The 12,653-nt window shown below is 41.6% G+C and overlaps 1 protein-coding gene across 1 annotated transcript in view; it reads left to right on the plus strand.

Moving 5' to 3' along the window:
* Positions 1–1,837: 1,837 nt before the first annotated feature.
* The window catches only part of LOC145401627 (uncharacterized), a 33,324-nt gene continuing 22,508 nt past the window's right edge, over positions 1,838–12,653 (plus strand). The window contains exon 1 of the mRNA XM_080273820.1: positions 1,838–2,011. Within this exon, the coding sequence (XP_080129946.1) occupies positions 1,838–2,011 (174 nt within the window). The remainder of the gene's footprint in view (positions 2,012–12,653) is intronic.

Genomic DNA, 12,653 nt, shown 5'->3' on the forward strand with positions numbered 1-12,653 from the left:
AGCGTATGGCCTTGACAGCTTGGGGAATGGTAGAGGAACAGTTACCATACATGCCTGCCAGTTTTTACCTGCAAATCTTGAAAAATGTGGTCACAGGGAATTTTTTTTTATTTTAAACTGTTTTAAAACGGCACTGGCACGCGGCAGGTTAATGCATCTATATGCAGTATACTATTGTTGTTTCCAGCACCACTGTCAACACACCGGGTACACACTGCAAAACAACCTACTTGCATGTTATTTACAAGCTGATAAAATGAAACCTGGCTAATACGTACCACCCCAAACATCAGAAATACGGAAAATTTCCCGAAAGTGTGTTGCCCTTGCTCCTAAAAACCTTATTTCTTGAAGTTGCCTTTATTAAATGAGCGTTCAGATAAAAATGAAACTATTTCAGTGCGAACAAATGTTTACACGGACATAATTATATTAGCAAGTATGTTAACCTTCAGCAGTTACCAGATTAAAGGGGAACTGCAGCTGTTATACAATAATTAGTAGCATCGATGAGCTCCAGGATGAGCACTAGAAATCACGAAACATCCACATGAACAGAAAAAGGTGAATTAGTACAGTGATGAATTAATTCCTAGAGCACCATTGGCTGAAAAAGTTCAAAACAATGCCTACATCAGCGCCCAAATTTACCAAAATTAACAATAATTATGTTCCTCATGTGGAAATAGTTGCAGTGGAACATATATCTAAAGATGGCAACTCTGCATAAGATGTGGAAGAAAGTTTCAGGATGCGTGTGCACTAACAACCACCGGGCAGCATTGTGGCAAAATGTCGCAGAAGGGCCAGTGAACATCACAAAGATGGCAACTCTGCATAAGATGTGGAAGAAAGTTTCAGGATGCATATGCACTAACAACCACCGGGCATCATTGTGGCAAAATGTCGCAGAAGGGCCAGTGGACACCACTAAAAGACTATTCACCAATGCTGCTTTTGGTTCTCTTCCGAATCTCTTCCTCGGTGAGTAGGGAATTTGGTGGGAAAAATTTGCTCAAACAAGCAGCAGCCACCGATCTATCATGTGACTAATTTAAACACACACATACACAACCCCAAACTCCCTCCTCCCACTTTTTCCTCCGTTCCCCTCGTCTTCTCTCTCATTCTTTCCACAAAACAAGTTTGAACTCTACCTAAATACATACATACACATGCATATATATTCACGTAATGACGTACGTGCTTAAGGACAAATGTATCCAACCACTGAGTGAAGTATTTGCATACATATGTATTGTTCTCATGTACGTACATACGACCATACACTGTTCTCATCCAAATACAGTATCTTGCAGGTTCGGTTTTCAGTTTACTGTTCCATATCTGAGTTTCCATTAGATCTTGTATTGGTGAATGAAAAATGACTAAATGGTAGAGGATGTTGGAGTGGATAGAACTGTGGCCAAGGACGTATGAGGGCTGTAGATCATCCTTATCCCGATGTGTCTTAAAACATTAAACTGCTACAGGGACATGGGAACGGGCCTCCTAATGTGTCGAGAGGGAGCATTCATAAATAGTATTAGTTTAGTTATATGTTATATTAGCAACTTTCAAGGTACATTACTCTAAGTGCTCTGTGGCAATACCAATTCGTTCTTTGCCTGTGTCATTGGAAGACGTGTTCAAGTGCTCTGTGCATCATCATATAATATGGATATATTTTGAACACTATGAGCTTACAGTTATTCATCTATTCATCAAAAGTGATCAGTGATGTATTTCTTCATGAATTAGGTATAAAGGGTGTTAAAAATATATTGTATTATTTCTTTTGTAAATGGCGGTGTTTTTTCAATGCACTAGCCATGAGATGTCGGCTGATCTTGCTGTGGACAACAAAACTGGGGACGGCAGCGTGTACGCTTCTAACGATAATGTGGTGCAGCCTTGGTGGGTGCTGGATCTGGGCCAAAACAAGAGGATACATCTCGTGAACATCCTCCCAAGGCAGCATGCCCATGCCTACAGGTTCCATGATATTGAGGTCAGTTTACATTCTTCTTCTGCATATCTGCTGAAGGATTTAAAGCTATTTAATGGGGGAAAGAAAAATGTAGAGTCAGTTGATTACTTATAGAGGATTTGCTTCGGCTTTAGCTTGGATTCACCACCGTGCTGAGGGGAAATTAATGATGACACTGAAATAACGATGCACTGAGTCTCTGGTAAAATTTATAATTTCCTCATCTCAAAAATTAAAAATAACATGTAAGTATTGATTAAGAACTTCTTCAACAAGATGATGAGGGGTATTACACTGTTTAGGAAAAATAACTGGTGATGTTGTGACTGGAATATGCAGCCTTGGATATTACTCAGACATTTTTATGTAATATACTTGGTCAGTACTTAAATAGCCGATAACATCAAAAGTTATAGGAATCCTGAGGTTCGTATCATGTTTTTTTCTGGATGTGCTAGAGGCATGCCGTCACAATCAGTTGCTGGGAAATATGAAGTGAAAGCAGTGGTAGGTTAGCTTTCATTATCAGTTCTTAATCTACAGGCCATATGCTCAAGTGGCAATTGTGTTCTCTATATATTGGGAAATGATGTATGAATGAAAGCGTATGCCACTCAGTTCTGCATGGTGCCCAGTTACGCCACACAATTGTTCTGATGACTCAGGCAGATACTGATGATGTAACACATCAGGCCTCACAATAGTCGCTCTGTGGCTAAATCAATCACAAGGGAACGCTTCTTTCCGTCTATCCTTCCGTTTGCCCGCACACTGTTGATTGCAGTTCTCTTGCATTTTCTCAGTGGTGAGGGCTACTTGGGAAGCCAGCTGGTGGTTGCCCCTTAACACCAGCCTCCACTAGTTTTTTTCTTCTTTCTGGTCTTCTGCAGCCTTCTTCTTATCCTCCTTTTTCTTCTTCAGACACTCAGAACTGAAGTGTCCCACCTCACAACATGTGCAACACGCTTTTGTTGCAGTGGATGATTCCCTTGCACTGCTCTGTACTTGCTCCTTCTTCCATTTGTAACAATTCTCCTTCATGTGTTCTGGCTTCCCGCAGAACTAGCAACCTCCTCCGGTCTTCCTCTGTTCCCTCTTCCACTTGTAGCAGTCCTCTTTTCTATGTCCTGGCTTTTCACAGTACCAGCAACTTCCTTAAATTTTTTCCATTTCACATACGAAGTACCCGCCTCTTTCTTGCCTTGAATCCTGCACTACGACTGGCCTGAAAACTGGAAGTACTGGACCTGACGTAGGACTCTAATTCCAGAGCTCTAGCTAGTGCTTCTTGCATGCTTCTGGGTTGTGCCTGCTTCACTTGCACTTTCATCTCTGCACTATCAAGAGCATCGATGAACTGGTCCCGTAGAAGAATAGCCAACAGGTTAGGTGCTGCTCTAGGGTACACCTTGTATGCCATACTCTCCAGGTCATGAGCAAGCTGCTGTAGGATTCTCCTTGAACTCATACATGGCTCCAGAATCTTGCTCTGTAAACCTCAGTCTGGTACATGGTTCCATGTCTGCACTCCAGCACTTCTACTAGGAACTGATAACTGTTCCTCTCCATCACTGACATCTGGCCCAGAATTTCCAATGTGGCACCGTTAACGCTGGTAACAAGCTGCACTGCCCTCTGCCTATCATCCCAACCATTCTGATCAGTAAGTACAGAACTCAAACCGTGACAGTAAGCTTCCCAAGATACTCTACCATCAAATTCCTGAGGTTTCTTTTTTAATTGGACCCCCATTATAGCCATGTACTTCACTGGTTTGGGGGTCTAAAAACTGGGACATCATAGCTAAGTCAAGGACTATCTGCATTCTGATTACTCAACCTGTAATGCTAGCTTTAGATGCTTTGCAAATTGACTTAGGTCCTACACATAGAATTGCTATGGGAGAGTTGTCTGTCATTGCTTTGTGTTTCCACCTCTTCCAAGTGAATTTTTTGGGCAAGAAGTAACTAGCAACTCCTCTGGTGTTGGCGGGAGGTGGTGAAACACTCAGCACGTCAGTGCTTGCCCAGAAGCGAGAGTGGGAGCATGTGTTCCCGTCACTCCGAGCTTGCACCTCCCTCTTTTTTCGTATGTATTACTGTTTCTCTGTTACTTTCCTAGAGTCGAGTTGTCATGCCTGGAAAGTACTGCTCAAGGGATGAGAGGGTCCATATCATTGCATGGAGGCAGGATAATGTCCCTACCAACACAATTTGTGAACGTACTGGATGTGCATAGTCGATCGTCATGAAGATTCTTGCTTCAGCGCATGGCCTGCCACCTGATGTCGTACCAGAGCACAAGCATGGCGGTGGAAAGAAGAGGACGACTTCCAGAGGTACAGATACACTTCTGAAGATGGAAGTAATCAAGAATCCTCGACTGACAGCAGCAGAATTAAAGAGAATGCATCCCTGGCTGATACAAGACGTCTCAATTCGAGCTATCCAACACCGCTTGCAGAAGGAGCTGGGTTTGCCAAGCCGCACCTCAGCCAAGAAACCGCTTCTCACTGACCAGCGCATTCAGTGTGCCAAGAAGTATGCACACTGGACATCGGATAAGTGGAGAAAAGTTATGTTTTCCGATGAAAGCACACTTCAAGTGTTCCAGGTACATTCTGCCAAGGTTCGTCGCCCTGCCTCCCGTAGTCGATATAACCCTGCTTACATGGTGCCGACTTTTAAACAACCACAATCAGCAGGCCCACCAAGAGGGAGGGGTCTGCCGGTGCATTGCCCCAGGGCCCATGGGATCTTTGGGGGGCCCATGAGTATGCTGGAAAAAAAAAAAATCTAAATCTCTATTGTATACAGTTTTTCAATAATTTGGACGAATTGGGCCAAAAGCCGGATTTGACAGGTAGACTGACTATAGATTATACATACGACCCAAGGGAGATAGGATAGATGTTATAACGGCTGTATATAGACCTGTAGCTCTTTTAGGCATGTCTTTCTACAACTTCCCCCTAAATGATCGATGATCAGTGTGATGTGACGTCTTCCAACATGTCTTCCCAGAAATCAGCTCAAAAAAGCAAGGAAAAACAAAAACGCAGTGAAAATGAAAAACGAAGGCTGCAGACACTCTTTCAAGTTGGTGTGACAAGGCCAGAGGAACAAGATGAAGCTGATACAAATATCACTGTGGATTTAGAAGAAGAGGCAAATGTGGATTTGGAACACAAGACAGATGAAGCAAGTGTGGATTTGGAAAAAAGGGCAGATGAAATAATTCAACCTAATGTGGATCTGGAACAAAAGATGGATGAGAAATATGTGTATTTCGGTCATGGAAGTGGTAAGAAAAATGAGGATTTGGAAAAAAAAGTTGATGTCAGTGTTGAAACTGGTAGTGAGGGAATGGGTGCAGCGTCTGGAGAAACTGGTGAAGAGATAGGTGAGGGGTTGACATTGGACTTCTCGCAACAGAGTGTCCTTCTCAATTAGACATAGAAAATTATGTTGTCAGAGGTCACACTGGCTACTCTAAAACATTTCCTAAAGATATAGATAACAAAGTGTTTCCAGAAAGCATCTAAAAATTTCGAAATGTTAGCGGAGAGCAACATGTCCGAGACTGGCTTGTCTGGAGTCAACTTAAACAAGCATTGTACAGTTTTCCATGTAGATTATTTTGGAATAATGTATGTTACAACATCAGCACTGTATCCAAGTCTGCATTGCCATCAGCTGAAGGATGGTCAGCTGCTGGAAAATGGCGAAAATAGTATGATCGCATCCCATAACCTAAGAAAAGCAATAGTCATAGGGGATGTTATCTAGCTTGGCGTGAATTAAAGAGACGCCTCTCATCTGGCAGAGGTGTTGATAATCTGGAGGCATCAACTGAAACATAATCTGTCAATTGGTACAACATTCTGAAGAGAATAATTTATGTTATACAATTCCAGGGAGAACGTGGGCTTGCTTTTCGGGGTCGTTCCCAGCGCACTGGTGACACAAGCAATGGAAATTTTCTGGGGCTATTATAGTTGTTGTCTCACTGGGATCCAGTCTTAAAAGAACATGAGTTACAAGTGAAAGAGTTACAGGAAATAGGCGAACGCCTGCAAGTACATTACTTTTCTGCTGATGCTCAAAATGAGTTAATAAGAGTGTTCCGATCTTGTAAAACGCGCATTTTGCAAGAAAGACAGACTTCAAAGTACTTTGCATTAATAGTTGATGCCACGTCAGATTCATCGCATGCTGAGCAAACGACAATCCTGCTCTGCTATGTAATTCAGAATAAATCTCAGTTTGATACTGTGGAAAGATTCCTTAAATTTGTAGACTGTAGTGACAAAAGGAGGAAAGAAATAGCTCAGATGGTTGTTGAAATATTGCAAGAGCATGGTATTCCACTCTCTGATTGTCGAGCACAGGCCTAAGACAATGGGGCAAACATGGCTGGAAAATATAATGGTGCAAAAGCAGAAATACTTGAACAATGTCCGGCAGCTATATTTTCATCATGTAGTTGCCATACACTCAACTTGTTTGGCTCTGATGCCGCAAAATGCATCCCTGAACCCATCACATACTTTGGAACTATGCAAACTATTTACAACTTGTTTAGGTCTAGCCCAGAACGATGGAAAATATTGCTGAATCGCATTGGCTGCTCGCTTCATTGCATATCCGGTACAAGGTGGTCTGATCGTGTTGGAAGTGTGAAGCCTTTTGCAGCCCACCTGCCTGGCATCAAGATAGCAATGGAAGACCTCTTGGAGCTGAACCTAATTGCCAAAACAAGAACAGATATTAATGAAGCTTTGTCTTATGTGACATCCTTCATTTGTATGATAATGTCTGTTGTATGGTACAAAGTCCTAGTTCCAACTGACTTCTGTAATGAAGTTATTCAAGCTAGAGATGCGACACTGGATGTTGAAGTGTCAAACATAGAAGGCTTGCTTGTAGAACTGACAGATTTCCGAAATAACTGGAAAGCTATGGGGAATGAAGCAAAGCTAGTTGCTTCAAACCTGGACATCGAGGCGAATCTATATTGTGGACATGGTAACGCAGCTGGAGCTAAACGCAAAAGATTTCATGATGATGGTGATGCCACAGCAGATACAGATTTATCAAAACAAAATGAAGCTGATGAGTCACCTGAAGAAGCATATTTCAGAAAGTCTGTGTTTTATGTATTACTGGTTAATGTAACTGGTGGATTGACATTTAGATTCAAAACTGCCAAGAATACTTCTGAAAACTTCAATTTCAGTTAGGAAGTACCTAACAATATCAGCAGAGGAACTGGAACTGAAATGAAAATCACTGGCAGATAAGTATTCTGCCGATATCAGTCATGATATCGTGATGGAAATGAGACACCTACCGACAGTTCATCGCTCAAATTTTGGGCAGAATCAACTAAGCCCATTGCAGCTTTTGAACTGCTTGACAGAGTACAGACGAGAAGGGCTCTTCCCAAATGTATCTGTCAGCCTGCGTATTCTGCTAACAATCCCTGTCACTGTCGCCTCTGCAGAGTGCTCATTCATCACACTCAAGCTGATACAAAATTTTCTATGAACAACAACGACCCAAGCACGACTTGTGGACTTGGCTAGACTCAGTATTGAGTCTCAGCTTGCAAGATCTTTTGATCTTGATGTTATGCTTCATAATTTTACCAAGAGGAAAGCAAGGAAAGAACCATTGTTTGTAAAATGAATGAGCCATATGTGTATTATGTATGTCTACTTTATGAATTGTATTATGATTTTACTTACATTATTATCAATTTAGTACTTGGTTATTGCTTTTCTTGTATTATTATCAATTTAGTGCTTGGTTATTGCTTTTCTTGTATTTTTGGTAAAAATTACATATACAGTATGTGTATTATGTGTATGTCTTATCACTCTAGTGGATGAAACTATTTCTGGTCAGCAATGCATTTGCATGTATTTCTAAGATGTTGAAGCAATACAAAAATTATGTTACACATACATATAGCGTACGCCCTCTACCTCTACCTTTACCTACAGCGGGGGTGGGAGCCCCAGGCTAGTCCTGCCCCGGCACATTTCAATTCTCTCGGCGCCCCTGACAATCAGTAATGGTATGGGTGTGTTTCTTAGGTGAAATGGGAAGAGGTGGCCTCTACTTTCTTCCTAAGAACTTGATGATGAATGGTGGCCGGTACGTTCAATTTGTGAAAGATCATCTGTTAAACTTTTCTGTTATTCATGGGTGTGACTTTTTCATGCACGATTCAGCTCCATGTCACAAGTCAAGAATGGTGACAAAATGGCTTCACGATAATCGGAATGAGGTCCTCGACTGGCCTGGCAACAGTCCGGATCTAAATCCGATAGAAAACTGCTGGGCAAAGATGAAGAAAATCATGGCAGAGAAGAAGACACCCGATCTGGACAACCTCAAGACTGAAGTGACAGATGTTTGGTGCAAAGAAATGTCCTTGGATTACTTTAGAGATCTAAGTGATTCCATGCCAAAACGCATCCAACTGGTCTTGAAAAACAGGGGAAACATGATATCATATTGATGAATGGCATCTCATGAACAAACATTGTGATATAGTATGATTTCTGTGTTTTTTAATACCTTGTGGGGGGAGGTCCTAAGTCAATTTGCTGTAGTTGTAGAATGTAGATGCTTGGGATCCGTCAAGATTGACCATGCACTGTCCATTCTTTTCATATGCTTCCTGCATACTAACCTGAAGCTCAGCAGTGCAATATTTCTTTACAGCCTCAATTCTCTCACATATTGTCTTCAAATGGCCGTCGGCATGCTTGAACTGGTCATCTACATACTTCAACTGGTTATCTACATGCTGTCTGCACTCCATCATATCACTGCTTACCTCATACTTCTGCTGCTCTAGCTTGGCATCTACTTCCTCCTTCAGCTGTTGCTGTTCTTCCTTCATTTCCCCCATGAACGTGTCCAGCTGTTCTTGCATCCTCAGTTGTAATTCCCTCTGTTGCTCCTGTAATGCCTCTTGAAGCTGTTCCCTCTGTGCTTCCAATTGTTCTTTGATTTCGTCATTTTGTGCTTGTAATTGTTCTTTGAATTTTTTGTGTCCTTCATTCTGTGCCTGTATTTGTTCTTTGAGTTCTTTCTTCCCTTCGTTCTGTGCCTGTAGTTGTACATTTTGGGCCTGTAATAGCTTCACAATTGTCGCCAGGGACATTTCCTCCTCCTTCCCAGCTCGGGACCTTGTCTGCACACCCTCTTGTGTCATGTCAAAGATTAGACTAACTGCAGCACTTTCTAAAAATCCCACTCCAGACACAATTGTTACATCCCCGTCCCATACTGCCACAGGCTCCAACATCAGTAGTTCATTATAGGAAAGACGTTGGCCAGTGAGCTGTTCTTCCCGTGGTCAGCCTTTCCGTGCGGAACAAGACCAGCTGAGGCGTTGCAAATAAACACTGGCTACTAAAGTTCGCTGTCTTTATTTTTCATATGATTACACTTAATGTTTTCTAACTATTTTCTCAATCACCGAAATTACACAAACTGCAATAACACTTCACTGTTTGCCAACAACACTTCACTATTTTCACAAGTACTGCACTGACACTGAACTACATTCAAGCTGAATTGAAACTGAACTTCCTTTAGTCTTTTCTCCATCGTTATATAAGCTTCCTGTATTGTAGAGTGTTCTGTTACTACTGAGTTCTCGTGTATTCCCAAGGAAGCATGGTTGCAACAGTTACCATCTCGGAGACATCCAAAACATGTCAGTTTTCTTACACTGCATATCACTCTAAATCATATTGCATACAAAGTAAATTAACTTACATAATTTAACGAACAATCACATGAAAAAAACATTATAGAAAAAGAGCACAGAAATTAATGTACAACTTACAAAATGCTCAAACACAGCAGGCTAACTGGGAACTCTGACTCGTAACGGAACTATAGTACGAGAAACATAGGGAAACTTCCTGACTACCTGAGTACCAAACCTCGCTTATCATCGTCATCATCATCATCATCCGGACCTCCTTTCCCACCTTAGGGCAGGGTGAGGAGTAGCAATGTCCAGACAGCCCTAATTTGTCCAATCCTATGGGCCATGTTTCCATTCGCTCACCATTCAAGCCCCTGAAATCCTGGTTCTATCTGATATGCCAAAAAACATTCGTCACGTTCTTTTGCTTCACAAAAACGTATCCAGTAGAATCAATCCGAACGCTGTCACGTTAAAAAGTGGTGCCAAATCCTGGTCATGTGCTTCTCCTCATAATATTCATTCAGCTAGCTCGATCTCATGTCACTGCTCTTGCCTTGCTGACTTCCATACCTCTCTTCCTTACACACTTATCCACCTTTCCCTCCACCTTCTCCATGGCCTACCTCGCCTCCTTCCTCCTTCATATTTGCTCAGATATACATTTTTCACCACTCTATTTTTATCCATTCTCTCCACATGACTATAAAATATCAGGACACTGTCTTTGATTCTGGTATCTACAGACTTCCTCTCTCTACATTTTTTACGAATCACTTTATTTCGTATCCTATCCACTCTCTGTACTCCTCATACATTCCTCAGCAGTTCCATCTCCACTGCTCTCACTCTTGACATTTCATTTTCATGCCACACCATTGTCTCACATCCATATGTTACAGTTGACATTAACACTCCTTCATGTAAGCCTCGTGTAGCTGCAACACTTAAGCCTCTGTTTCTTATCAAGGCCTTCATTGCACCAGCTACTTTCTTTCCATGTGTCACTCTACTTTTCACTTCTGTTATATTAATGTACCCAGGTATGTGAACTTTCTCACCAGTTTCTTTCTCTCTCCATTCACTGTAACATAGCACTGGGAGTCACCTTCTCTGTAAATAACCATCGCTTTACTCTTTCCTACTCTTACTATCAACGCACAATGCTCACAGACATCAGCAAAACTCTGAATTAATCTATCAAGTTCTTGTCCGGTATTTGCAAGGAGTACAGCATCATCAGCATACAACGAATCTGAGATATTGCATCCATCGCCATTCATTACCAACGCCTTCCCCCTCTCCATTGCTCGTGTTTTTACTGCTCTCATCACCCCATCCATACATATATTGAACAACCATGGGGACATCATACAACCATGTCGCACGCCCACACCGATTGTGAACCATTCAGTTAGATGCCCATTAACCCTTACACATGCTTCACCACCGCATCTAGTGGCTCACCATCTACACCATACATGCTCAGACCCTTCCACAATCCTTCGCTGTCTACTTTGCCGTATACTTTTTCCAGATCCATGAATGCCATTAACACCTTATATCCTTCTCACAAGTCTTTTCCGCAATCTGGAGGTGCGAAGAGAAGGAATGCAGTGCCAGGAAACGCGACCCTGGCACAGGAGAAGAGTGCTGTGAAGTGGCTGATAAATGGGAAAGTAGCTGGGGTTGATGAGGTGTCTGCAAAGATGATTAAGTGTAGTGCAGAGATCGGAATGAAGTGCTTGTTGGAGATATGTGAGAAGGCATGGATGAGTGAAACTATGCCAGCAGAGTGAAAAAAAGGCTGTGATTGTACCCCTGTACAAAACTATAGGAGAGGGGAGTGAATGCAAGAAGTATCGTGGCATGAGTTTACTGAATGTAGCAGGGAAGGTATATGGAAGAATTATTACAGAGAAAGTAAGAGAGATATCAATCGTCCTAGTGAGTGATGAACAGGGCGGCTTTAGGAGTGAAAGAGGATGTGTGAATTAAATATTTGCAGTGAGACAGATAGTGAAGAAGGCTTTTGGGGTGTATTATATATATATATATATATATATATATATATATATATATATATATATATATATATATATATATATATATATGCAATTAGATAAAAAAAGTCCCGTGGGATATTTGTGATGAAAGTTAAACCACCTAGATGGGTCCTGAGAGGGGACTTTAGGCTTTAATAAAAACGATGTTGACAAAATGGTATCTTCTGTTTAAAGTTATAAGCGATTAAAATCATGCTTGATTATTTGGGTTTTTGCGTCGTGACCGATCGGTACTGGTACCGTACAGAGTTACCAGACACTTCCATTAACTTTTATAGTCTGGTTGCTCTTGTCGATGTTATCAAGCCCAAATAATCTTGAAACTTCAATCTTGCAGGCTTTTTTTTTTTTGGGGGGGGGGGTTCATACTGAAATCTTAGGATTTATGATTATGTATTATTACATGTATTTTACTTGTTGCAGGTAATCAAGTTGTTGACCAAACATCAACAGACAAGATCATCTAGAATATGTCTGCATGCTATGAAGTATGAATGAAATGACGGTGGTGGCTGTCTGTGGTGGTGGTGCTTGTAGTGCTTTGTGTTGCGTAGACGATTTTCTAGATCTGCAATATGAAAAGTCCTGTCCATCTTAATGTTCCGAACGTGGCACGATATGAAACACGCTATTCTGTCTGTATAATCAGCCATAAGACAACTGGTGAAACCCTTGTTGAAAAACCAACTACACATGGAAATATTTTAGATTATTTACCGATGAGGGCTTGGTATGGATATGCTGAGTATACAGAAATTAACAGGCGTTTGGTTGATGTTACATGACAAGACATGCAAGCAAAATCGGGAGCATGGCACAGGAAATGCTACCAGAGCACAGTGCTCTCTGGTTTGTGTAAAAGA

Source organism: Coenobita brevimanus, chromosome 56 (genome assembly GCF_032717465.1).
Source record: "Coenobita brevimanus isolate Jiangsu-jjx chromosome 56, ASM3271746v2, whole genome shotgun sequence".
NCBI classification, from domain to species: domain Eukaryota; kingdom Metazoa; phylum Arthropoda; class Malacostraca; order Decapoda; family Coenobitidae; genus Coenobita; species Coenobita brevimanus.